The sequence below is a fragment of the Ictalurus furcatus genome, chromosome 14 (assembly GCF_023375685.1).
Source record: "Ictalurus furcatus strain D&B chromosome 14, Billie_1.0, whole genome shotgun sequence".
NCBI classification, from domain to species: Eukaryota; Metazoa; Chordata; class Actinopteri; order Siluriformes; family Ictaluridae; genus Ictalurus; species Ictalurus furcatus.
The window spans coordinates 3,764,661-3,791,441 of NC_071268.1; the positions used below are offsets into that span (position 1 = coordinate 3,764,661).

The 26,781-nt window shown below is 43.6% G+C and overlaps 1 protein-coding gene across 2 annotated transcripts; it reads left to right on the forward strand.

The window, feature by feature from the left end:
* Nucleotides 1-921: 921 nt before the first annotated feature.
* arid2 (AT rich interactive domain 2 (ARID, RFX-like)) lies at nucleotides 922-25,628 on the forward strand. 2 transcript variants are annotated; one of them, XM_053640834.1, is made up of 22 exons: nucleotides 922-1,446; nucleotides 3,425-3,610; nucleotides 3,731-3,824; nucleotides 4,604-4,701; nucleotides 11,746-11,879; nucleotides 12,076-12,294; nucleotides 12,381-12,448; nucleotides 12,544-12,613; nucleotides 13,417-13,667; nucleotides 13,850-13,946; nucleotides 14,165-14,374; nucleotides 14,689-14,853; nucleotides 15,289-15,364; nucleotides 15,878-16,012; nucleotides 16,128-16,330; nucleotides 16,417-18,917; nucleotides 22,595-22,758; nucleotides 23,007-23,145; nucleotides 23,297-23,376; nucleotides 24,658-24,784; nucleotides 24,891-24,982; nucleotides 25,095-25,628. In XM_053640834.1, exons 1-22 carry the CDS (start codon nucleotides 1,331-1,333, stop codon nucleotides 25,204-25,206), a joined length of 5,337 nt encoding a protein of 1,778 aa, XP_053496809.1. In that variant the 5' UTR covers nucleotides 922-1,330; the 3' UTR covers nucleotides 25,207-25,628. The 2 variants fall into 2 exon arrangements, with proteins under 2 accessions (XP_053496809.1, XP_053496810.1); XM_053640835.1 differs by lacking the exon at nucleotides 922-1,446 and adding an exon at nucleotides 1,976-2,181.
* The last annotated feature ends 1,153 nt before the right edge of the window (nucleotides 25,629-26,781 follow it).

Sequence of the window (26,781 nt, forward strand, 5' to 3'; positions counted from 1 at the left end):
GTTATTATTGCTAAAGGTGGCACAACCAGATTTTAGGTTTAAGGGGGCAGTTAGTTTTACACATGGTTACACGGGTCGTCTTTGTTTTATGTTGTATTTTGTTTGAAGATGTAAAACTATTTAGTATGATGCATACACAAAATCAGGACTGTATATCACTTTTAACATTAGATATTGTCACAAAGCAGCTTTAAACTTTAAGATTTGGATCTAGGTCCTTAATAAACAAGCCAGAGGGGTCAGTGGCAAAGACAACCTACCATCCATCTATCCATTTTCTGTACTGCTTATCCTACACAGGGTTGCGGGGAGCCTGTCCCTATCCCAGAAAACTTGGGGCACAAGGTGCCAACCCATCACAATCACACACATTCACACACTATAATTTCAGTGTACAATGCATGTCTTTGGACTAGGGGAGGAAACCAGAGTACCTGAAGGAAACCCCTGAGGCATGGGGACAACATGCAAACTCAACATGCACAGGGTGGAGGTGGGATTGGAAGGTTGGTTAGTTATATTTATATAGCGCTTTTCTAGACACTCAACATAGTATTGGGGGGGGGGGGGGGTTATTAAATGTAATGTATATGCCTTTGTATAGGCAGGGTTATTAAATATAATGTCTTTTACCCCCGACATGTTTTTGAATATGTACTGCCATCTAGTGACCAAGTATGTAACTGTTTATGTTCAGAATCTGACTGACATATTATAACATGTCTGAAAAACAAATATTTGACTGATTATGGTTGCATGTATTCCTCCATAAAATACAATTAAGAGTTCCAGCTTGATATAATGCCTTGCTGTGCATTATTATAATCATCATACTGTATACTTATCAGATTCACTATAGCAACCTTTTCCGATAACACATTCTTTTAACATAACACTATTACAAATCATCAAATTTGCTTCTAATTACATAAGAAATGAACAGGAATGAGAACAGTTCAACACATTTACACCTGAACTGCTGTCCCTCGTAAGACGTCTCGGCGTTTTCTTAGGAACATTTATTCTATACGTTCTAAACAAAGAAAAATGTAATGCTCTTGCAATATCTTCTTTCCCACACACGTGCAGTCGCTGTCCCTTTTCCCCTCTGTAATAAGCTCTTATGAGCACTAAGCTGTGGTATTAGCATGCTAGCTGAGGGCGGAGTGAAAGTGCTAAGGGGCGTGTCTATAAGTTGACTGACAGAAGGCGCATGCAAACACAAACTTTCCGGACCGGAATACGGTTTTTCAAGCGGGTTTCCTCATCCATGTAATACTTTTGTCCTGAGACCATGGCTTAAACCATTATTATTTTAAAAACTTTCTACATGTTATTTGTATTAGTAAGAAACAAAACAAATTTCTATTGCACTTTTAAACCCGATGGTTGTCTAGTGTTGGACCAGTTTACTGACTCTCTGGCGACCTCTACAGGAAAGAAAAGGTCAGTTCTTTATGTAAATACAACCAGGAGATATCACACATTCACTCCCACTCCTGTCATTAAGTGCTGAGTACTCAAACTGTTAAACATGTGGATGATGTAAATACAGTGGATTAAAATGAAAATGTCTTCAGGTTCTACACTTGTATGAATGAATGTGTGTGTGTGTGAGAGAGAGGTGTTAAACCAAGCTGCTGATGTTGTTCCCTGATTCCAGGACAAGTTACCAGACGACTAGCTAGTTAATAAATATTTTTGAACAAAATTTGCTAAAATATAGCAAGGCATTCAGGTAACCAGTAACTAGTCAGCAGGTGTTTCAGAAATACACTCGTCTTAACTAGAGCTATCAGTTAGCCTAGCTTAGCTTAGTTTCATACACGGGTCAGATTTAGGTTAAATAACCCAGAGACGCCCCACGGCTTGTGTTTACATCCCAAATCTCCGGTTCCGCTCACCCCCTGGCTGCACCCCGAGTACACAGTGTCATAAATAATGATTATTAAATTGTATTGTTTTCGGTTTATGACGTAGAAGGTGACCGTTAAAACTGTTATTTTTCAAATTAAGGTCGCGTGAGAGTGGGTGCTAAGCTAATGAACCAGCGCGCGCGCGGGCGGCAGCTAACCCGAGTTCGCCATGTCGCCGCGGATCAGCGACCAGGCGGCGTTTCGTCGACGTAACGTTTGACAAACGTCGTCTCGTGATAATTCCGCCGCATAAAGTTGTTTCCGAGTGAGTACCGAGTAACGTCGGTGTGACAAAATGGGGTCTTTTGATGTTGCTCTCCGCCATTTTGTGACAGCGCTCACAGGGGTACGAGCGTGTAATGGTTGAAACAGTAGTAACCCCGGCTAGAGGATAACACATCCGCCTGGGGTTAGGGAGCAGGAACAAATTCACATTTAATCTCAAACAGACACCGCGCTCTTCCCTTCCCTTCCCTTCCCTTCCCTTCCCTTCTCTTCTCTTCTCTTCTCTTCTCTTCAGGGAAGAAATGTTATCATTTCTAAATTATTAGTAACGGCTAGCCATCGCGCGCGAGGTTTTATAGAGTCTGAAAATATACAAGTAGACAAGTTTATAACAATTAATACTGAAAATACTGACTTATCCCATCATTAAAACATCGGAAAATATAACCGAGCATTGGAACATCGGCAAATATAATCCGATATAATAGAATAATAATAGAATAGAAATAGAATTGGAATAAATATGGAATAATAGAAATAGAATTGGAACATGAATAAAAATATAATCGAGCATACCAGAAAGTTCTAAATCAGTTCAAGTTGAGTATGATTAGGTGTTTATTTTATTTCAATGGAAATTCATAGAGGATAAGGCCATCATATTCCTGAGTTTATGTGTGTGTGTGTGTGTGTAATGAATGTTATCGTGTTATCACTTTGTTCCGTTTTAACGGATCTCCGAAGTTTAAAGACGAGCCCTGAGAGAGAGAGAGAGATAGAGAGAGAGAGAGAGAGAGAGAGGAAAAACAGAAGCTCCTCTATTGTTCAGATAAAGCGCGGTTGGACGGAGCTGCAGTGCGCCGTGCTACCTGTAGAGGGCGCTGAAGTGCGGCCGAGGCTTTTCTCCCCGCGGCCTCACGGCTCTTTTTGTCTGAGAGTGGCTGCTGCTTCACACACTGAGCGTGTGTGTATATGTGAGCGTGCGCGCGCGCGCGAGTGAGCGAGCAATTCGCGCACACACACTCACACACACTGTCAGATCCACTCCAAACCCGAACACGGCCGTTTGAAATCGATCGTCTTTGGACCATGACGGTTTTAGTGCGCCGTTAGATCCGGTTGTTTGGGTGAACTTGGGATCGGGCTCGGTTTTTTTCTCCCCCTGTTTGTTAGCCGTGTGTATGTTGTGTGTGTGTGTATGTGTGTGTGTGTAACAGACCTTATTAGCGAGCTGGCGCTCTTCTCTCCATCTGCCATTTCTTTAACTTTTTTAAAACACTCAGCGTGGCGAGGCACCGCGCGCTGCCGGAGAATGGGCTCCCCGGTGTCTTAGGCAGCCAGAGAGCGTGGTTCGGGCCGATTCTGCGGATCGACATGATGGCAAATTCGACGGGGAAAAATGTACCCGAGCAGCGGAGGAAAGGACTAGCTTTCCTGGACGAGCTGCGGCAATTTCACCAAAGCAGAGGGTGAGCGAGATTCTTCAATATAATATATAACTTTAAACCGCGCTCGTGCGCGCGAGTCGGTCGGTTTGGAGGCTCGTGCAGGCTTTACCGTGCTCACCGGACTGTTTTATTTCTCCGCAGATCGCCGTTTAAGAAGGTCCCGGTGGTCGGGGGAAAGGAGCTGGACCTGAGCGCTCTGTATGTCAGAGTCGTCTCTTTAGGCGGCTTCGCGAAGGTGAGTGGCGTCCCGATTATAACAAAAAGTAACCGCCAGTCCTCACTTTACCGGCACGCGCCGGAAAACCCGAGCTCCAGGCTGAAATTGTGCACTTTGTGTGTGTGTTGTTTGCGCGATCACGGCCTCGCTCGGCCGGCAGTGTGCTAGCAGGGCTTCTTCTCTGTGTGTGAGAAGAGAGAAGCTATGAATCGAGTCCGGACGTTAGCGGCTCTAGCAGAGAGAGTGTGTGAGTGTGTGTGAGAGTGAGAGTGTGTGAGTGCAGTTTGAAGAGCGGCTCGAACTGAGCGGCACGTTTTAGCCCCGAGTTTCGTCCATCACCGAGCCGCGGGGCTTCACCGCGCCGTTCTGCCCGCTCTCCTGTCGAGGAAGTTGGGCAAATTCGCCATAGCTGGCTGGGGCTTGGTGGCTAAGGGCTGAAATGTAGGCCTCACACAGGCCTGTGGACGGAATACTGGGAAATAACTCGCAAAATGTAGCCGCCGCCGTCTCTCAGCTGGACCGGGGCTGCTGTGCTCGGGAACCGGGAGCCCTCGGTGCTCCCAGGACTCACGAGGAGGTTTTAAAAGGATAAATAAAAGTAGCGTTAGCCGGGAATGCTAACAAGGGGTTAGCAAGCTACCTGATTCAGACTGCTGGTTACCGGCTATCGAGCAAACACACACAACAAAGTCGCCCAAATCTACAGAGTAACCAACTTCTTTTAAACCATAATCATACATGGAGTTAACTGTGTGTGTGTGTTTGTTTTTGTTTTTTCTTTCCTTTTTAACTCTCAGGTCTCGGATAAAAATCAGTGGTCGGAACTTGGAGAAGAGTTTAATTTTCCCAGGAGTTGCTCTAACGCTGCTTTTGTTCTGAAGCAGTACTATCTGCGGTAAGTTTCCTCCTCATCCAGCTCTCTCTCGCTCTCTCACACACACTCACACACACACACGCGGCTGTGTTTACATCCTTCAGCGACTTTACCGGCGTCCGTGTGATCGCCCTGCTCAAGGAACCACAACACACACCACTTACTTTACACTCCATTTATGCTGTACACTACACTTACTATACACTACACTACATTTATACACTACACTTACTTTACACTACATTTATACACTACACTTACTTTACACTACATTTATACACTACACTTACTTTACACTACATTTATACACTACACTTACTTTACACTACATTTATACACTACACTTACTTTACACTACATTTATACAATCTACACTACATTTAAACACTACACTTACTTTACACTACATTTATACAATCTACACTACATTTAAACACTACACTTACTTTACACTACATTTATACAATCTACACTACATTTATACACTACACTTAAACACTACACTTACTTTACACTACATTTATGCGGTACACTACACTTACTATACACTACACTACATTTATACACTACACTTACTTTACACTACATTTATACACTACACTTACTTTACACTACATTTGTACACTACACTTACTTTACACTACATTTATACACTACACTTACTTTACACTACATTTATACACTACACTTACTTTACACTACATTTATACACTCTACACTACATTTAAACACTACACTTACTTTACACTATACTTACTGTACACTACATTTATACACTACACTTACTTTACACTACATTTATACACTACACTTACTTTACACTACATTTATACACTACACTTACTTTACACTATATTTATACACGCTACACCACATTTAAACACTACACTTACTTTACACTATACTTACTGTACACTACATTTATACACTACACTTACTTTACACTACACTACATTTATACACTACAATTATACACTACATTTATACACTACAATTATACACTACACTTACTTTACACTATACTTACTGTACACTACATTTATACACTACACTACATTTATACACTACACTGCGTTTACACTCTACACTACATTTAAACACTATTTATTTTACACTACATTTATACACTGCACTACATTTATACACTACATTTACACTCTACACTACACTTACTTTACACTACGCTTACTTTACACTACATTTATACACTACACTACACTTACTTTACACTACATTTATACACTACACTACATTTACACTCTACACTACACGTACTTTACACTACGCTTACTTTACACTATGCTTACTTTACACTACATTTATACACTACAATACATTTGTACTCTACACTACATTTAAACACGACACTTACTTTACACTATACTTACTTTACACTATACTTACTTTACACTACATTTATACACTACACTACATTTATACACTACACTTACACTCTACACTACATTTAAACACTACACTTACTTTACACTATACTTATTTTACACTACATTTATACACTACACTAACTTTACACTATACTTACTTTACACTACATTTATACACTACATTTACACTCCACTACATTTAAACACTATACTTACTTTACACTACATTTACACACTACACTTACTTTACACTACACTTACTTTACACTATACAATACATTTACACACTACACTTTGCTCTACATTTACACACTACACTTACTTTACACTACATTTACACGCTACACTTACACTATACTTTACACTACACTTACATACATTACACGTACACTTTACACTACACTTACTTTACACTACGTTTACACTACACTTACTTTACACTACGTTTACACTACACTTACTTTACACTACATTTGCACTGCACTACATTTGCACTGCACTACATTTGCACTGCACTACATGTGCACTGCACTACATGTGCACTACAATTGCACTGCACTACAATTGCACTGCACTACATTTGCACTACAATTGCACTGCACTACATTTGCACTACATTTGCACTGCACTACATATGCACTACACATATGCCCTACACTACATATGCACTACATTTGCACTGCACTACATATGCACTACACTACATTTGCACTGCACTACATATGCACTACACTACATTTGCACTGCACTACATTTACACTACATTTGCACTACATTTGCACTGCACTACTTATGCACTACACATATGCACTACATTTGCACTGCACTACATTTACACTACATTTGCACTGCACTACATATGCACTACACATATGCACTACATTTGCACTGCACTACATTTACACTACATATGCACTACACATATGCACTACACTACATTTGCACTACACTACATATGCACTACACATTTGCACTACACTACATTTACACTACATTTGCACTGCACTACATATGCACTACACATATGCACTACATTTGCACTGCACTACATATGCACTACACATTTGCACTACACTACATTTACACTACATTTGCACTGCACTACATATGCACTACACATATGCACTACACTACATTTGCACTACACTACATATGCACTACACATTTGCACTACACTACATTTACACTACATTTGCACTGCACTACATATGCACTACACATATGCACTACACTACATTTGCACTACACTACATATGCACTACACATTTGCACTACACTACATTTACACTACATTTGCACTACACTACATTTACCCTACATTTGTACTGCACTACATTTACACTACATTTGCACTGCACTACATTTGCACTACACTACATTTGCACTGCACTACATATGCACTACACTACATTTGCACTGCACTACATTTACACTACATTTGCACTACATTTGCACTGCACTACTTATGCACTACACATATGCACTACATTTGCACTGCACTACATTTACACTACATTTGCACTGCACTACATATGCACTACACATATGCACTACACTACATTTGCACTGCACTACATATGCACTACACATTTGGACTACACTACATTTGCACTGCACTACATATGCACTACACATTTGCACTGCACTACATATGCATTACACATATGCACTACACTACATTTGCACTACATTTGCACTGCACTACATTTGCACTGCACAACATATGCACTACATTTGCACTGCACAACATATGCACTACATTTGCACTGCACTACATTTACACTACAAATGCACTACATTTGCACTACACACATACACTACATTTGCACTGCACTACACTACATATGCACTACATTTGCACTACACATTTACACTACATTTGCACTGCACTACATTTACACTACATTTGCACTGCACTACATTTGCACTGCACTACATTTACACTACATTTGCACTGCACTACATTTACACTACATTTACACTGCATTACATTTACACTACATTTGCACTACATTTGCACTGCACTACATATGCACTACATTTGCACTGCACTACATTTGCACTGCACTACATATGCACTACATTTGCTTTACACTACATTTGCACTACACTACATATGCACTACATTTGCTTTACACTACATATGCACTATATTTGCACTACACTACATATACACTACATTTATACTACACTACATTTGCACTACACTTCACTCTATTTGCACTACACTACATATGCACAACGTTTGCACTACACTACATATGCACTACATTTGCACTGCAATTGCATTACATTTACACTACACTACATTTACACTACACTTACATTACTCTTACAATGCACTACACAACACTTGCATTATTACTACACTACACTGGCATTACTACAACACTGGCATTACTCCTACACTACACTGGCGTTAGTCCTACACTACACTACACTGGCATTACTACAACACTGGCATTACTCCTACACTACACTGGCGTTATTCCTACACTACAGTACACCGGTGTTACTCCTACACTACACAACACTGGCATTACTACAACATTGGTGTCACTCCTACACTACACTGGCGTTATTCCTACACTACACTGCGCCGGCGTCACTCCGACACTACACTGCGCCGGCGTTACTCTTGTTTTCTTTTTGCTGTACAGTAATACAGCCCCCAGTACTGATTTTGTCTCGTCCACATGTGCATGAAACGCTGAGCTTTGAGATTTTACACTGAAAGATGAATTTAAGTCCTGATCCATCGTACTGTCTGAGGCATCATTTATGGTGCAAAAATAGACATTTAACCGAAATTCTTTGTATAAACATCCAGAGTGATGCTGACGCTCCGGTCCTGCAGCGTCACCTGTTGACTGTATGTTTCACATGTTTTGTGGAGAAGTTTCCCGTGTAGTGTGTGTGTGTGTGTGTGTGTGTGTGTGTGGTGTGATAGAAATAAGAACACAAACACACATGACTGGCTTTTTGCCATTGTCAGGCTGTTGTTGCTGCATCAAACACTCCAGTTGAGTGAGTTACAGACGAGGTGAGACGCGAGGGCTGAAAGTGTCCCGAAAGGGGCTGAAAAGGTGCAGGGAGGTCTGGTGGGGTAGAGAGTGTAGTATAATTACTCTTCAGTACACAACACGCCGCATCTCTCTGCCCTGCACTCGTCTTCCACTCATGTGACTCCTTCGTGAACATATTGGTAAAAACGAGGGAAAGGGGAACTCGATCGCTTACGCGGAATAAACATGGAAAGGCAGCGGATATTCCATCTTATCCACCGCATGTTGTAAAGCGCTGCAGCGATCGCTATCGGAGTGTGGATTTATCTTTAATCGGGTCGAACCAGAGCGCACCGGCGCACCGTCGTCTTGTTTTCCGTTTATGGATTGATCTGAATATGGTTGAGAATAGTTTGGTTCGAATTAGGAGCAGAAAGCGGTGAATACAGACTCGGAGGAAATTGAACACTATTTAGCGGACCTGTGTGAAACTTGGAGTTGGTCCGCCTGTGTCTTACCATGCAGATAAAAAAAAAATAAAACGTTTTGTAATGCTAGCTGGACTTAAAGCTACATTGTTTATGTATTTGCATCTCATCAGTCTTGTGTTTACTTTGTTTCAAGCACAAGATATTGATGGATATTTTTTCCCCTCTCTTTCTTCTTGTGCAGTTCTCTTTCAGCTGCGTTTAGAGATGCACGTGGTCTTAAGAAACCATCCTGCTTGGGTTTTTTTTTTGTTTTGTTTTGTGAATTTGATGTGTCTGTGGGGTTCCTTACGATGGCTTGGGTTGGGGCTCGGAAAGGGGTTATAACACAATAACTGGATACGTAGGTGTAAGGTCCTTATAGAGGACACACACACACACACTGCTTGGGTGTTTATTAGAGGATTTATCTGCCTTGTTCAATTGCGCATGCACATCTGGCAGAAACAGAACAGGTGAGTGTTTCCGACTTTTCGTTCCAGAAGAGCTTAAAGATCTTAATTCGTAAAGATGTGCTGTTTTTCAGCAGACTTTCTGTCAGAGAGGAGTCTGATTTTCATCATCACATGCTGTAATAAAGGGCAGAACCCCACACACACACCCACCCACACACACACACACACACACCCCATGGCCACGCCGTCTGATTCCAGCAGGGGGTGGTGTGCGTGTACTTTTTTCTTTTTTCCATTATTAACTGTTGATTTTAAGGTTGAAAGTTTGAAAGACTGTGTCTGGTAAACGGCGTTACATCCTGAGAGGAAGTTGGATCGATCCGGTCATTTGAAGATGGTACACGGCTCTCGGGCGTGGCGGGAGAAACACGGTGTCGGTGTAGAGCTTAAATTCTCTCAGGTATGTTGCTTAACTAAACAAACGGCGTGTTCCAGGAATGATGGGATTTGCATACGCTGCTTTCACTAGGGCCGTGGGTGCGTGACCTGCTCGCATGTTAGTTAGGATGAGATGCCGTCGAGACTGGGTTTGGGAAGGGAAAGGGTTTGTCTCGTCTTGTGAAGGAAATGCAAGAGAAGTGTATGGATTGAATTTTGAGGGCTGGTGAGTATGTGTGTATGTGTGTGTGAGGTGCAGTGTTTAGTCAGTGTATGCGGGATTACTGTGTATACGAGGGGAAATCTCATTCAGGAGACTGCCTCAGTGAGTCACACTCTCTCTCTCACACACACACACACACACACACACACACGGTGTTATTTTGTGCGTTAGTAGGTGTACTAGTCCCATAACACTGATGTAAAATTTGCATGACCGTCTCATTGACAGACGTTTTTCGTCGCTTATAATCGTTTACCGATTTTCTGCTGCTTGAAGGGTGTAAAGAAGTACAGAGCGTGCTATCGGCGTGAACGATCCAAGTGTTTATAGCGTGACCCAAGCCTGAACTCGATGATGATGATGAGGAGGATGGTGATGTAATGTGCACTTGTCCTACTCTTCAGGAATTCCTTCAGCAGTCTGGTTGCTCTTAACACGGAGCGCCGCTGCCAGAGTCAAATGAGGTAAAGAATTCAGATCAGGTGGAGCCTAAGCCCTAACCCTCCACGTGACCTAGCGAGTTTTGCTATGAAAGAAAGCTGTGTTGGAGTTGAAATGGCGCACGTGTATAAGGAGATACTCCAGAGAGCTGCAGAGATGAGAAAAGAGAAAAGAAGAAGGAAAAAAAAAAAAGGAGGGGGAGGGAACGGCACGTGAATGCAGGCGGATGATTGATGGTTTGTACGAATCTCCCTGAACAATCTAGCGGCACTGGCAGGTGTTGCCGAGAAGCGCGCTCCAAGTAAACCACATGTTTGAACCATCTGCTGATCATGTGAAAGGGCTCGATGCAAATGCGCGAGCCTCGCTCTCCCATTCAGCGCCTAAAGGAAAGCCTCGTCCGTTCCCCTTCGCGTGCGTTTTCAAACACGAGGCGTGAAGAGTGTATTAGCCTGCCTTAAGAGCTGAGGGCTACGGGGCTTTTCTGAATGACAGACTGCTGGCAGGGATACTCTGTTTCTGTTTCTCGCTCGCTCACACACACACACGCGCACACACACACACAGCCTAACTGTACTTGTGCATCTAATAACCAGCACCTCTACAGCGCATGGTGGTTCTCTCCGTACACAGCAGAGCAAATTGTTCACTTTTGAAGCCTCCTAGATAACGTTTTCTATTTCATTTCAGCTATTTAGAGAAGTATGAGAAGGTCCATCACTTCGGAGAAGATGACGACGAGGTGCAACCCGGAAACCCCAAACCGTCGCTTCCGATCGGTGCAATACCTTGCTCCTACAACTATCAGCAACACACTGTCTCAGGTACGACGCCTTTCTCCTCATGCCCTAGAAGGTGGACGTCATGAGTCAGTTCAGATCTTCAAGACTCCTGTTCTTGTGTCCTGTTAGGAGCTGCTCTGCTTCGTTACGACCGTCATTACTGATCTTACACTGATGAAGTGTTTTGTTGTTTTGTTTTTTTTTGCTCAAGCGTGTTTGTGTGACTTTTGATTGACAGACTATCTCCGCCAAAGCTACGGGCTGTCGACGGATTTTGTCCCTCCGTGTGACTACAACAAACTGGTGCTGTCCCTGCTGTCGGGGCTTCCTAACGAGGTGGACTTCGCCGTCAACGTGTGCATGCTGATGTCCAACGAGAGCAAGCACACCATGCAGCTGGAGAAGGAGCCCAAACTCGTCACGCTGCTGCTGGCACACGCCGGAGTCTTCGACGACTGTACGATCTCTTTTACGGCTACGTTTAACCCGAACCTTTTCCTCGTATACGGTGTGTAGTAAAGCGTTCTGTTTGGTGTGTCTCAGCATTAGGTAGCTTTTCTGCTGTATTCGGCATGGACTGGAGGGAGAAAACGTCCCGAGACTTCGCCAAGGTCAGGACGAAACGGCTGTGTCAAATATGAACGCGTAATCCGTGTTTATTTAAACCGGACGAATAATCTGGATCTGTTTAAATCTGTGTTCGTAGTTTTGGAAAGATATTGTTGAAGACAATGAAGTAAAAGATCTCATCTCAGACAAGAGCTGCACACCACAAGGTGGGTGGACACGCACTCGCTCATTCACTTTTTTCCCCTTCAGTTTCTCTGTTGTGGCGACGGCGCGATCGTCGGCATGGTTTCGCTCTCCGTTTCAGTTTATTTAAGGCGCAGTGAACAGGCGTAAACCGCTGAATCCTTTAACAGACAGATCTTAAGAGCGTGACTTGGTGAAAGTGACTGTCATTATGAATGATCTAATACTGTAATGTAATACGTTTTGTGAAAACAAGTCGTTTTACTTTGTCAACCTTAATTAAATAATATGGAAAAATATAATGTAAAAAAGAAAGCGAATAAAATGAAAACACAAACCAATAAATTAGGACAAATAATCTGGTGGATTTTAGCGCTCGCTTATTATTATTTATCGTTATTATTCTTATCGTTGTTGTTATCGTTGTCATCGTCGTTGTTATTATTATTATTATTATTACTTTTATAAATTATTTAAAATTTTTATTTGCAATAGAAGTGAGTCAGAATAATTTCCGCTTCAGTTTTACGACCTTTTCCTCCGATTGCTCGTTTCGTGCTCCGAGCTGTCCGTGCGCGTGACCTTTTTATGGAGTTGTGTGGGCGTGGCCACGCGTACACGAGGTGTGTCCAGAACGCACTCGGTGCTTTACAGGTGCAGTTTGTAGTTCAGACGATTTTAGTTTGGTTTGCGCAGACATTTTTACTGTAAGATCGATAAATGGAAAAATCAGGTCTATTTCTCGAGGAAAGGTTAGGAGCTCGGAGTCCGAGGGTTTAACCCAGAAAGAAAAACCCAGGCTTTTCTGTTGTTTTCTTGTCTCCAGATGGCACGGAGCAGAGTGCCGTGCAGACCTCGCTGTTTCACCCACAGCGGAACATGGGCACGTCTGACGTGGAGGCTCAGCGCGTGCTGCAAGTAGCCGTCATCCTGAGGAACCTGTCCTTCGAGGAGACCAACGTCAAGCAGCTGGCGGTGAACCGCACGTGTCTGCGCTTCCTCCTTCTCTGCGCACACTGCACGTTCATCTCGCTGCGGCAGCTGGGCCTCGACACCCTGGCCAACGTAGCAGGAGAGGTCGGTTTCCACCTCATCACGTCCTCTTTTATCGAGAAACCGCTCTCGTCTCGGAGCAGACCGAGCCGTTTTTATTTCTCCGCAGGTCTCCGCAGGTCTCGGCGCGACGTAGCAGTGTTTTATAGTTTGGTTTGATAGAGTGAGCGCTGTACTCGAGTTAAAACGTGTTCTCTCGTTTACAGCTTCAGCTGGATCCAGTGGACTTCCGAACGACACACCTAATGTTCCACACCATTACAAAGTGTCTGATGTCAAGGGACCGGTTTCTAAAAATGAGAGGTAAGACCAAAGCCAGAAGAAAAAAAAAAAGCTAAAAGTGTGTGTGTGTGTGAAAACAAAATATCACATACTGTAGCTTTAAGTCATTATTTATCTTCTCACATCCACCACAATATTATTATCATCATGCTGTCATTGGTGTTCTCTCTCTCTCTCTCTCTCTCTCTCTCTCTCCCTCCCCTCTCTCTGTCTCTCTGTCTCTTGATTTTTTTTTGTAGCCATGGAGATCATGGGCAACCTAAGCAAGGCGGAGGATAACGGTGTTCTGATCTGTGAGTATGTGGACCAGGAGTCGTACCGGGAGGTGATCACCCTGCTCACCCTGCCAGACATCATGCTGGTTATCTCTGCCCTGGAGGTGCTTTATCAGTTGACGGAACTCGGAGAGATCACCTGCTCCAAAATTGCCTCAGTGGACAGGAGCATAGGTATCGCATCTACAAAAGCTCATCCTCTACTGAGGCATCGATTGTGCTTGTCTTCTCTTTTAGTATTAAAATACTTTAAAATAGTCGCGTACCTTCTTAAGGGACATGCCTTGCTACACAACCCAAAAGCGTGGAGAAGTGAACACGTCAACAGCAATAGACGCATTGTTGTGTTAGACTTTCTCTAATGCAGTTATAAATTAGAGATCGGTGAAATATCACGTGCATCTAGTTTCATTATTGATTCCAAACTATAATCTTCTAAATCACTGCTTGTGTGTTTGTGTTTTTTATTTTTATTTATTTTTATAAAGATCTCCTGGTGCGTCTAGTGTCGGTCGATTTGCACACGTTCGGACCTGAAGCTCTGACGGCTATTAAACTGATCGAGCACCAGAGCGCAAACAGCCAGGTGGCGGAGGTACGGCCGCAGCTCGTAGAGAACGTACCTACTCCGGTGCAAGGCGCACCTGTGACAGGTAAGAGCTTTCATTTCTTCTGATAGTCTCGTATATTTGAGGATTTCTTTAATAGGGCGTAAACCAAGGTTTTGAAAACTACATTCAGGTTAAACAAGGGGTGTTTTAGTTCATTATTCTTCTGTTTTGGAGAAGTAGGTTGTTTATGGAGCTCACGTTCTGCCTGATCAGTGTTTCAGAGCACATACATCTTTCTTTCTGCTCAGATAGGAAGTAATTTACAGCAGTGGTAAACCTGTTGTGTTTTTATATATATATATATAAATATATAGAGAGAGAGAGCACTATATCTCATGGCTCAGCACTGCCCTCTAACGTTCACAACAAACATTACACTTCTCTGCTCTAGAATGTGCGTTTGAACGATAGTGGTCATCTTTATCCTGTTGATGTTCTCATGCTAAATATGACTTTTTATCTCCTCTGGTTTCATAGTGACAAGAGTTCCTGTCCAGACCAACCCTCCACCTGGCATCGTAGAGATAGATGGAGAAAAGTTTGCTGCTCAGTGGTAAATCCTAATTATTCTTATTTTTTCTTTAATAGTTTTCTTAAGGTAACAGTTTAAAAGCGAATATATTACGGTAAGCTCTGTTATCTGAGCCGAATACGGAAGAAACGTGCGAGTAAAAACGCACTGCTCTACACAGTCATGCTCCTCAGTGAAGTCGAGTGTTTATCGAACCCAATCCTCCTGACCCACAACAGGCTACTTTTCCAAATTTATCCTGACTCGTGCGACACCGGGATCGAGCAAAGAGTGGACTGAAATAGTTTTGACACACTTTGTGTTTGGATGCAGTTAGATTGGATTTGGTTATCTGTCTAAGTGGGGTATTGTTTTGTGTGCACCTGCACACCCATGGTTGGGTGTGAGAGATTAAAGGGAAAACCGCTGGCTCGAAGACAATCAAGAGTTAAACGCTAGATCACGCTTTAAAAATTCCCAATGAGCTACCACTTTTTATGTATTACATTGTGTATTACATTCTCTCTATCTCTCTCTCTCGCTCTCTCTCACTAGGCTGAGCGCTCATTACGAGGCGCAGGCAGAAGGCTCCATTTCTCGTTCGGAGATGTACTCGGACTACCTGGCAGCCTGCGGCAAGCTGTCACGCGGCGGTGTTCTCACATCCAATGGTTTTTACAAATGCTTAAGGTGTGCGCGCGTGCGTCTTTCTCTTAACGTAACAGAAAATATTCGAATGTCTATGTGGTGAAATCATTTTTGATGCTTCATGCACGTGGGCTCGAATTCCTTTTGTTTCTAACAGGACGGTATTCCCGAATCATACGATAAAACGCGCGGAAGAGTCTAAAGTAAACACTCAAGCTCAGATCCATGTAGTTGGTGTGAGGAAGAGGGCAATTCCTCTCCCCATTCAACTGTATTACCAGCAGCAGCAGCAGCAGTCCTGCCCTGTACCAGGGCCCAAACACGAAGCCTCCTTAGAGCCTTCACATCACACCCAATCAGGTAGGCCACTGGGCTGCTTGTTGCCTTTTTGGGTTATATTGTTTATTTCTTTGTACTAACGTCCGTCTTTGCGTATATTTTGCTAGCGTTGCCGCCTGGTGTGGGTGGGCAGTTTGTCCGGGCACCAGCACCAAGCCTTACTGCCAACCAGGCAGCACCACCGGTTGCCTTCAACATTCATGGAGCACCACAGGCCCATCCTCATGTTCCCATCGCTCCAGTGCCAGCTCACGCTGCTCCACAAGCTCCACCACCACCACCTTCCTCCCCGGCAGCTCCGCCGATGCTTCCACGGCCTAACGACATCCTAAAGACAGCCATGATCCAGAGCTCCATCCCCACAGCACCCACTGCTCCCCCTGCCTCCAACCATAATAATATTCCCCCTGCAGTCTCTCTACCCCAAGCCCTCCTTCCGCATACTCCAGTAACGCTGATACAGAAGGCACTACCACAGGGACACATACTCACAGGAAGAGTACAGGCAGCGTGCCCTCCCTTGGAGCAACAGCGGCTTCCGGTCCCACAGAGCCAGCAAGCTTCCTCCTCACAGGATACCGTGGTATTGGCCAACCCTCCTCAGTACTCGAGCACTCCTTGTACGCCATTGGTGGCAGAAGGGCAGGTGTTCACTGTAGCAGGTGTACAGAGTGCCCAAGGACCACGTGTGACTTTCCAGAACATTGCCCCAAAACCTGCCCTGCAGGCACAGCATCCACTACACCACCAGCCACACCATCACCACCAACAGCAGCAGCAGCAGCAGCAGCAACAACAGAGCTTGGTTATTGTCAGCCCTAATCCACAGCCCAATCCTGCCTTTGCCCCAGCCATCCACCACATTGTGTTGGCCAACCCCTCAACCATGCAAAATGCCCAGACTATCCAACTTTCCGGGCAACCTGCCACCTCTCCTCAACCAGCCTCTTCCCCTGGTCAGCTCGGCTCTTGCCCCAGTCCGCAGATGCTGTCTCCATCTTCGAATCCCGGCCAGGGCCCTCCTCCCACTGTCAGCCAGATGCTGTCTGTCAAGAGGCAGCAGCAGTTACAGATCCACACATCACCACCTCCTCCTCCGCCAACACCACCACCCCCTCCTCCAACCCCTCCCATGGCTCCACCCATGGCCCCCGCCCAGACTACCTCCACAGAATCTAGCTTGATCAAACAATTGCTGCTTCCAAAGCGTGGCCCTACAACGCCAGGAGGTAAGCTTATTCTCCCAGCACCGCAAGTCCCTCCTCCTTCCGCCAGCACCAGGGCACCTAGCCCACAGGTAGTTTACCAGGTAACCAATAGTAGCCAGGGAACTCCGCAAACACCGCAGCTGAATGTACAGCTGATGCAAAGCTCACTGCAAGGTGCGGGAGCTGTACAGACTGTGCCCATCTCAATCCTACCAGGGCAGATCCTTTCCACCTCCAACCCTGCCGCCATCTTACCTAGTAACCAGGTCACCTTCACGGTAGTGCCAAACTCTAGTTTCCCCAATGCTGCTGTTAACAGCCAGGGGACGCCGTCTTCACTGGTTCCACAGACTGGTCTGACCATCAACGCGTCACCCCCCACGCTTGGTTTCCAACTGACCCCGTCCGTACCACCTCCGGTGTCTGCCTGCACAACACCTGTGCCACCTTTTCGAGGTGACAAAATCATCTGCCAAAAGGAGGAGGAAGCCAAGGACGCTACAGGACTTCACGTCCATGAGAGAAAGATCGAGGTGATGGAAAACTCCTTGGTAACTGAAGTCTCCACCAAAGCCAGCAACGGGCAGCCTATGGAGGTTGATGGACCTGGGGCCAAGCTGCTCAACGGTAGGAAGTTTGACTCAAGTCTACCTCCATACCACTCAGGGAACAGCCAGCCAGAGGCTCTGCAGGGCACACAGGCACTCAATGGCCCCACCGTGCAGGGCAACGATGCCACGGCCAAACCGACATCGGGAGGCCCGCCCTCTGAATTCAGAAAGCCCCTCGTAAACGGGGTATGTGACTTTGAAAGAGGGGACACAAGTGGTACCCATCCAAGCAAAAACATTCCAAATCATAAAGCTTCCAAACATATGGGCAATGGGGAGGTGCTGCTTCCTCAGCAAGTACATGAGACTTTTACTGACTCGCTGTCACCCCAGCAGAGCACTGCCAAAGCAGAGCAGCTGGAACGCCTGGCCAACGGGCCAAAAAGCTCGGGTCACAGTGCTGAGATTTCCAATGGCCCCTCAGCCCAGAGCTTGGACACGACAGGCTTGAGGCAACAGCACCCACCTCGCAACCACATCTCTCCGCTACCTGCAGCCACACCTACCACCCAGAATCCCCCCGGAGCAGACCTGGCCACCAATGGCACATCTGAGAGCAGGCCCCTAAAGAGACCAGCAGAAGATGGGGAGCGGGGTGCTTCAGGAATTCCCAACAAGGTGGGAGTGCGGATAGTCACCATCAGCGACCCCAACAACGCTGGCAGCAGTGCTACGATGGTGGCAGTCCCGGCAGGTGTCGACCCAAGCACAGTAGCAAAAGTAGCAATAGAAAATGTAGCGCAGCAGAGACCCAGTGTGCCTGCTACGCTTCCTGAAACTACCACTCGGGTAAGACTTCTTCTACGCTTATAGAATACGTTTGCCTGGGGCTAGATAGCGGCGTAGTCCTCGTTCCGTTTGAACTGCATTACAGAGAAAAATTTGATCGGGGGTAAAACTTTGGATTATCCATACTTAACGGAGGTTAAAAAAAAAAAGAAGAAATTTGCATATGATATTTTCATTTTATTATCCATACTTAATGGAGGTTAAAAAAAAAAAGAAGAAATTTGCATATGATATTTTCATACGAGTTACAACGCATATTAAAGGAAAAATAGGCAAAGTGCCAAAACATATAAACAACTCTGCTAATTTCATTAAAACGCCATCCACGGGAAAAGTCATTTTTTCTTTAGTTACAGCATTTTGTAAGGTGCTTATTTGTAACGCTCGGTCATTTATGTACACATCCACAAGAACAATGTAAAGATTACAAGGTAAACTAATCAACAAATTTATGATCCAGTAATTACGATTAAAAAAAAATAAAAAAATCATTGATTAAATTAATCGATCTTGTATTCTGACCTAGCCAAGACATGGTGAATCTGACCTCACCACGGTTGTAGAGTGTGGTTATTCGTGGAGTTAACACAAGTCTTGCTGTCCATTTGAACCAGTCTGGCTGTTCCTCTTTGTCCTCTCGCATCAACGAGCCGATTCCGATCCGGTCCGGCAGAACTGGGTTGTTTTTTGCTTTTCGCACCATTCTGTGTAAACTCGGTGAAGGGTAAAGAAGCTTTAATAATAATAATAATAATAATAATAATAATCTGACCGTTTTCATTTGTAAACTTTGTCAAAGTTAGTAAAAGTAAAAATTAGTAAAACTTGAGAACTGAGGTATAATCTCACGCTGAGTAGTAGAATAAGCAGAAGCTTAGAAAGTGAGAAACGAATATATTAACCATATATTTATTTACCCAAATAATTACCCCCTACACAACCTGCCAGTGATGTCTGTGCGGTTGTTTCCTTGACGATGAGGCACATCAGGCTACCGTGATATCGGGCCATAAACCAGTCAAAGGAACGCTAATATTGCCGTATGGAAATGATTGACGCGCTACATTACTTTATTATTAACAGGACTTTAAACAGCTTAATGAAAGGATGGTGTGGATCTCTGGCCTCCTTAGTTTACTTGATGAGTTTGTGTTTGCTCACTTACTTTATTTTTCATATTCTTTCATTAATCCCAAGAATAGAATATAAAATGAGTGATTTTCACAGAAATTGTGCTTGGTCTTCTCAGTCCCTGACCTCGTGACCCCCAGCACGAAGAGGCGGAGTTTCGATCGAGACTCCGAAGCTCTTCTATAAACGACTCCGGATAAGGGCGTCGATTTTAAACTCGATGGTATATTCCGTACATGTTTAAAAGTGCAGTAATCCACGCGTTTAATCTGATTTTGAAGTCGATCGAGTCGAGGTTTAGGTGCTCAGGAGCACGAGTGGGATGCGAACGTTACCAAATTTCTTGTCCGAACGATTTCCGAATAAATCTCTTTGTGTCCATCTTTTTTTTTATGTTTTTTTTTTTTTAAATGAGTTTTTCAAAATAATCAGCATAAACAGTAATGAATAAATGGAGCGGTAACAATGTACAATGTTTAGGGGAGAAAAGATAAAAATAAAAAGTGAAAAGAACAGGAAAGACAGCAGTGTGGTCAAATTCAGAATTACACTATCATCATGTGAGCATAGACAGCTGATCACACACACCGTTCCCACAAATCAGCAACCAGAGGGCATTCCCAGAGACAACGAAAGACCGTTCTGATACCGTCACTGCGTTCAGGACATTGTAAACAATAAATACAGTAGTATATAAGCTCTACGTACGATATTAAATTGCATTTCTTTGAATCTGTTGCAGACGGAGATATTCAAGCGTAGTCTGATGATATCTTCCCAGACATCTTCGTCCATGTCGCATTTTAAGTTCTTACTCCACGCCACCTGCAACAGAATCTGATCGTCCGCTTTGTCATGGCTTATCGTAGAGTAAAATTTAGATATGAAGTGTTTAACTTCAGTATCCTTAAAAAAAAAAAAATATAAATAATCTATCTGAAAAGAGATCGGAGCTCTTCAGGGTAAGACTAGCATGTCCAGTCTGAACGAAATCTCTTATCTGCAAGTATTTTTTTATTTATTTTATTTTTTAAAAATCGTTTTTGGGGGATATCATGCTTTAAAATGTAACTCGTCAAATGATATAAAAACACTCTTATGGAACAAGTCATATGTCCTGTACATTCCCACATGAATCCAGCTAACAATATTGATTGCCCATGTTAGCATGGTGAAAATTTGCGTTCCCGGTCAGTGTGGACAGGACAGGCAAGCTCTGATTATACAACTCTAATAACGAGTGGGCTTTCTTTTACCTTGTCCAGGGATTTCCGATCTAACAAGTTGATCAGACAAATTGGATTACAAAACTGTTGTTTTATATTTGCTCACAGAGCATGTTCAGGCTTACGGATGCAATCTAGGAGGACGCTAGCCTGCGTTGGCCGTACGGAGTTCGGACGTGACCGTCCACCTGTATCGGTGGGCGATCGTAAAGTGTGTGGTTTAACTTTAGGTCGCTTACTGGCCCAACTAAATTTAGACATGGCTTTATTAGGATCTTTTATGTCAGCATTTGTCAAATAATTATTTATTTATTTTTTTAAAAGTCACTGATAGCGGGTGTACAATCTTTGGGAAGATTATATGGAAGTTTTGATCCTCTTGCGAAGTCTTCCTTCATACGGGATATTGATATTTTAATACTGGCGTCATAAAGTTGTGAAAGTTTGGGTGTAATACGGATACCTAAATATGTGACGCGTTTAGCAGACCATTTGTATGGCTTAACACAGGCTCGGATATGTTTAGTGATCCTAATGGCATTATCTGACTCGAAATGACTCCAAATTGCTCGATACGGTCAGTTAATTCAGGTAGCGACGTTTGCGGGTTAGTTATAGTTAATAAAATATCATCAGCGTAAAGCGTTATCTTTTGTCGTCTGTTACCAATACTAACACCGTAAATAAATTGCCATATCTCTATGGCGAATAATAAAGGGGAGAAGAGGCAGCCCTGACGAGTCCCCGTAGGAAGCACAAATGAGTCAGAGAGAACGCCGTTAGGAAATACGGCAGCCTCCGGTAACGTATAAAGCAATCCGACCCGTTTTATAAAGCCTTCGCCAATTCCAAATCTGGTCATAACATCAAACTTATAACGCCACTCCACCCTACGAATGGCTTCCATCACTAGTAAGATTCCAGATCCGGAGTTTTGATCAAGGTGGCGTATCGTATTAAAGAATCTTCTAGTATTACAGTGGGAGTGGTGGTGTTTTATAAACTCTGTCTGGTCCGGAATTACACGCTCGAGACGTTTATCCAGAACCTTTACGTCTACATTTCTCTTTGTATCCGTCTTAATAATCGAGGCCCAGTGTCTGCAGTTTATTTGTGGTGGAACCTCCGCATATGTTTTCTGTTAATTGACTAGAACGTGCTCGAATACTTACTGGTCGGGTTTCGTGAGTCGGAACGTTTTCTCTTTGTTCCCACTGGGCTTTGGGAAGAGTCGGAAGATCGACGCGGTACTGTGACATGTCTGAAATGTAAACGCTGGCGTTCATTTGATTCAGAACCCTTCCCTTTTTCTCTGTGTAGCAGCCTGTGTCGGCACAGTCTCCACCCCCGGTGGTTCCGACCGCGCAGGGAGCCGGTCAGAGTCCGGTTCCTCCAGGCGACGGGCCTCAGGCCGCAGCGCTCCCTCTGGAACAGACGCGCAAACCCGGACAGAACTTCAAATGTCTTTGGCAGGCCTGTAAAAGGTAGGGATCGGTTTGTAGCGCTGATCGGTTGCGCTGGGTTTTGGGTTTTTGGTTCATTCATGTGCAGTAGAGCATTACTGTGGTCTCTTTCAGACCCCTTCTACAGCACACGAGAGTGACTGAATGGTTCAGTGATGGTCACTGGTTGTAATTATTACTGAGTATTTGTGGGATTTAGTCCCGTCCAAATCTGTCGTGTTGGTAGTAAATCAGCAGTGAACTACACATCATTATGTGTAATCTTCCAGGTGGTTCGAGACGCCGTCGCAGGTGTTCTACCATGCGGCTACGCGACACGGCAATAAAGAGGTTTATCCCGGCCAGTGCTTGTGGGAAGGCTGCGAACCTTTTTCCCGCCAGAGACTCTCTTTCATTACACATCTACAGGTCAGACCTCGATGAGTTTGCTGAACCTCACTGCCTTATTATTATTATTATTATTATTATTATTATTATTATTATTATTATAGTTTGAGAAATTTTATTATTGACCCGGGAACGAAGGGAGGTGCTATAACACCCAATGCGTCTTCCCCAGGACAAGCACTGCTCTAGAGAAGCCCTTCTAGCTGGACTCAAGCTGGAGGAAACGCAAGGCAGCAATTCCAACACTTCCAAGTGAGTAGTAACCCTTAACTTTGAGTCGAGCCGAGAACACGTCCGTGTGTCTTTTTGACGTCGTGCAAAACATCTAAATTAGAGCTGCAACAACTGATCAATAAAATCGATAATAATCGATTATGAAAATTGTCAACGAATCTCATTATCGATTAGTTGGTCTGCGGGCGGTGCGTTTACGTTACTTCTTTTCTGAAAACACGCTTCGGAGAGTAAATACTAAAGTTTTGTCCCAACTGACCACACTTACACTATGCACCCTGTACTCTACTGTCTAGTGCAGTGATTCTGCCGACTCCTAGTGGTCAGTGGTGTAATTGCAGGGGTCCATGGGAAAGTTTTAATGTTTAAATAATATATTATTTATACATTATACATATTATATATATATTTTTTTGTTAAATGTATGAAAATATATCCAAATGAGATGTTTTAAAATGAATCAATTTGGTTATTCACGTGCATTCACAAATATCACGTTAGCTGAGCTGACGATCGTTCATTGATGGATTTTATTTTCAATTTATTTACAAGTCAAATGATAATTTGCAAAAACTTATGAGTGGTAGACAAGTTCAGGTGTCGCATTGATGGATAAAATAAACAAAATATAATTCAGAGAGTCGAATTAAATGTCACACCAACAATAAAATGCAATTGAACCTGGTATCTGAACCAATCCCTGGGGAATGACTGGTTCTTCCACTCACCCAGGGATTTCTGGGACTGTAGAATTCTGTGCTTTCTGTGCATCCATAAAAAATAATACAGAAATACTATATATCTATCTATATATATATATATATATAATATAAAATAGTATTTGTGTATTACTTTTTATAGATGCACAAAAAGCACTGAATTAAACTACAGTCCTAAATGAATATATATTCTGGTGTGTGTGTGTGTGTTGGGTTCTTTTCAGTCTTATATAATTGGACAAACAGTTGTGTGAGGTTTTAGTCTGAAGTTTATATTTTTAATACTCAGTTTGTGGATCTTATTATAAATAAATGAAAAAATGTTACTGAACGTTTGCTCCGCCCCCGCCATCCGATTAATCGATAAATAAATAAACATCGGCCAACTAATCGATTATGAAAATAATTGTTAGCTGCAGCCCTACTCTAAATACAATACTGAAGGCAAGCGGTGATTAGATCTTCAGCATTTATAACGCAACAACGGATTCCCTTTGATGTGTGTGTGTGTGTGTGTGTGTGTGTGTGTGTGTGTGTGTGTGTGTGTGTGTGTGTGTGTGTGTGTGTGTGTGTGTGTTAGGTCTCCCCCACCGGCAGGCAGCAGCCCGGCTCCTCCCAGGCCACAGAAAGCTATAGTGAATCACCCGAGCGCGGCTCTCATGGCCCTGCGCCGGGGCTCCCGCAACCTGGTGTTCAGGGACTTCACCGTGAGTAACCTCCGTCGTCTCCTCTTCCCTGTAGAGATTCTTCTTTATAGATCGTTTCGGTGTTTTCGGTCTGCCGGATTCAAAGTTCTCATGTTCTCTTTCTCAGGATGATAAAGAGGGACCACTGACCAAACACATTCGACTAACTGCTGCCTTAACGTTAAAGAACATTGCCAAGTATTCAGACCGTGGACAAAAGTAAGTGAAAATTGTGTGTGTTAAAAGGTTTTCCTAAATTGCCGATTGACGTCGGAGGATAGATGGCAAAGGTTATGAATCGGCATGCTTAATGTTGTGTGTGTGTGTGTAGATTGGTGAAGCGGCATGAGAATCACCTCTCGGTGCTGGCGCTCAGCAATATGGAGGTCTCCACCACGCTCGCAAAATGCCTTTACGAACTCACGCGCACACTGCAGGCTTGAGCCCAGCTGAACCCCAAAAAAACATTTGAACAGGAAACGGATCTTATTGTCCTCGTACCTGGTGCGTGAGATACCGGCGTCGGCAATGCCTGCCTCCCTCCCTCCCTCTCTCTCTCTCTCTCTCTTTCACTCCCTCTCTCTGTCTCTCCCCGTTCATCGTTTTCTCCCTCCATTCCGTTCTCCGTGCGTTGGGATTTGTGCATCATCATCTTCACCTTATTCAAAAAAAGAAAAAAAAAAAAAAACTGCCACGGGTCTTCCACCAGCCACACAGAAACCAGCGCACACGCAACACTTTTCCAAACAAGCCACCTTCTCCTCTTCTAGCCCCGAACAAAGCTGCCTCTCCACTCTCAACCAAACGAGCACATTCTCCTCGGTCCTGAGCGAACCGCCCGTAGCGGACGAAGGGGTTGGGGTGGGGTGGTTGGGGGGGGGTTTATTTTTTGGAGAGTGGGTGGGCTCAGTAGATGCAGGGGTGGAGCAGGGGCAGCAGAGGTGTGGCTAGATGGATTGTTTTTGTTTGTTTTTGTTTGTTTGTTTGTTTTTTCTTTAGAAGTTGATAGCTTTGGTTTTCTTACTTGAGCCGATTATATTTTCACTTATTTATTATTGAAATAAATACCAATATTAAATGAGAAAAAAAAAAACAACAACTTGTAAATATTTGTGAATAAATATAAAGTTAAAAAAAAAAATCTTTCATGCCGCTGCAGCCACTGGAGAGTTCACTCTGTGGAGAAGCGTTATCTCGGTAGGTTCAGAGGTTTTTTGGGGGTGGGGGTGGGGGGTGACTTGTACGGTGAGATGTGATTCAGCAGTGGATGAATGTACTTAAGAACTTGTAAATATTCTACAAAGGTACTGATGCTGTAAAGTTTAGGGAGGGGGATGGGGAACAGGTTTGTTTTCTTTGTGGAACTGTGACTTTTTTTTTTTTCTTCTGTTTTTCTCCCCCCTCACACATTTTTGTACTATTATAACTTGTAGAACTCATTTTGCTGGCTGAAAGAGTATGGAATAATATATCTTGTTATTTTGTAGAAGAGCGCAAAAAAAAAAAAAAAAAGCAAACCCCCCCTCCACAAATATTGAAGGTATTTCCCTCCTCCACGTCTCCACTATAAGCGTCACCGTACAGGCCGTCTCTGCCCGTACTCGATTCTTTTTGTATTTGTAAATTGGTTTAAATACATCATGGCGTTTTTATACAGGTTTTCTCCTGTGTTCTTTGCTTTCTTGTGTGTATACACCCCCCCCCTCCCCTTTTTTCTATCTTAATATAGTGTGGAATTTTATTGTACTATTTTTTTCATTCTTAATACCATGCCACATTCCGGCTCCCTGCTTCCCGTCCCGTCCCCTCGAGTGTGTCGTGTAACATTTATAAACTGCCTGTTGTGTTAGCATCCGAGCGGGGTGTCCCCCCCCTTCCCCCCTCCAACTTCACCATTTCTGCCGTGTCAGTAGGGTGTGTGATTATATATACATATACCTAACAGTCTGTTCTAGGTTGGCTTACTTTACTGGGTGACTGTTTATAGTTTTTAAATAAAAGACTGAACATTTTTGCTA

Excerpts from the sequence above, each read along its gene's own strand:
- arid2 (XM_053640834.1), top strand. The coding sequence starts at position 1,331 with ATGTTATTTGTATTAGTAAGAAACAAAACAAATTTCTATTGCACTTTT. Across the intron at positions 4,702-11,745 it reads CTGAAGCAGTACTATCTGCG|CTATTTAGAGAAGTATGAGA; the intron begins GTAAGTTTCCTC and ends ATTTCATTTCAG. Across the intron at positions 24,785-24,890 it reads TGGTGTTCAGGGACTTCACC|GATGATAAAGAGGGACCACT; the intron begins GTGAGTAACCTC and ends TCTCTTTCTCAG.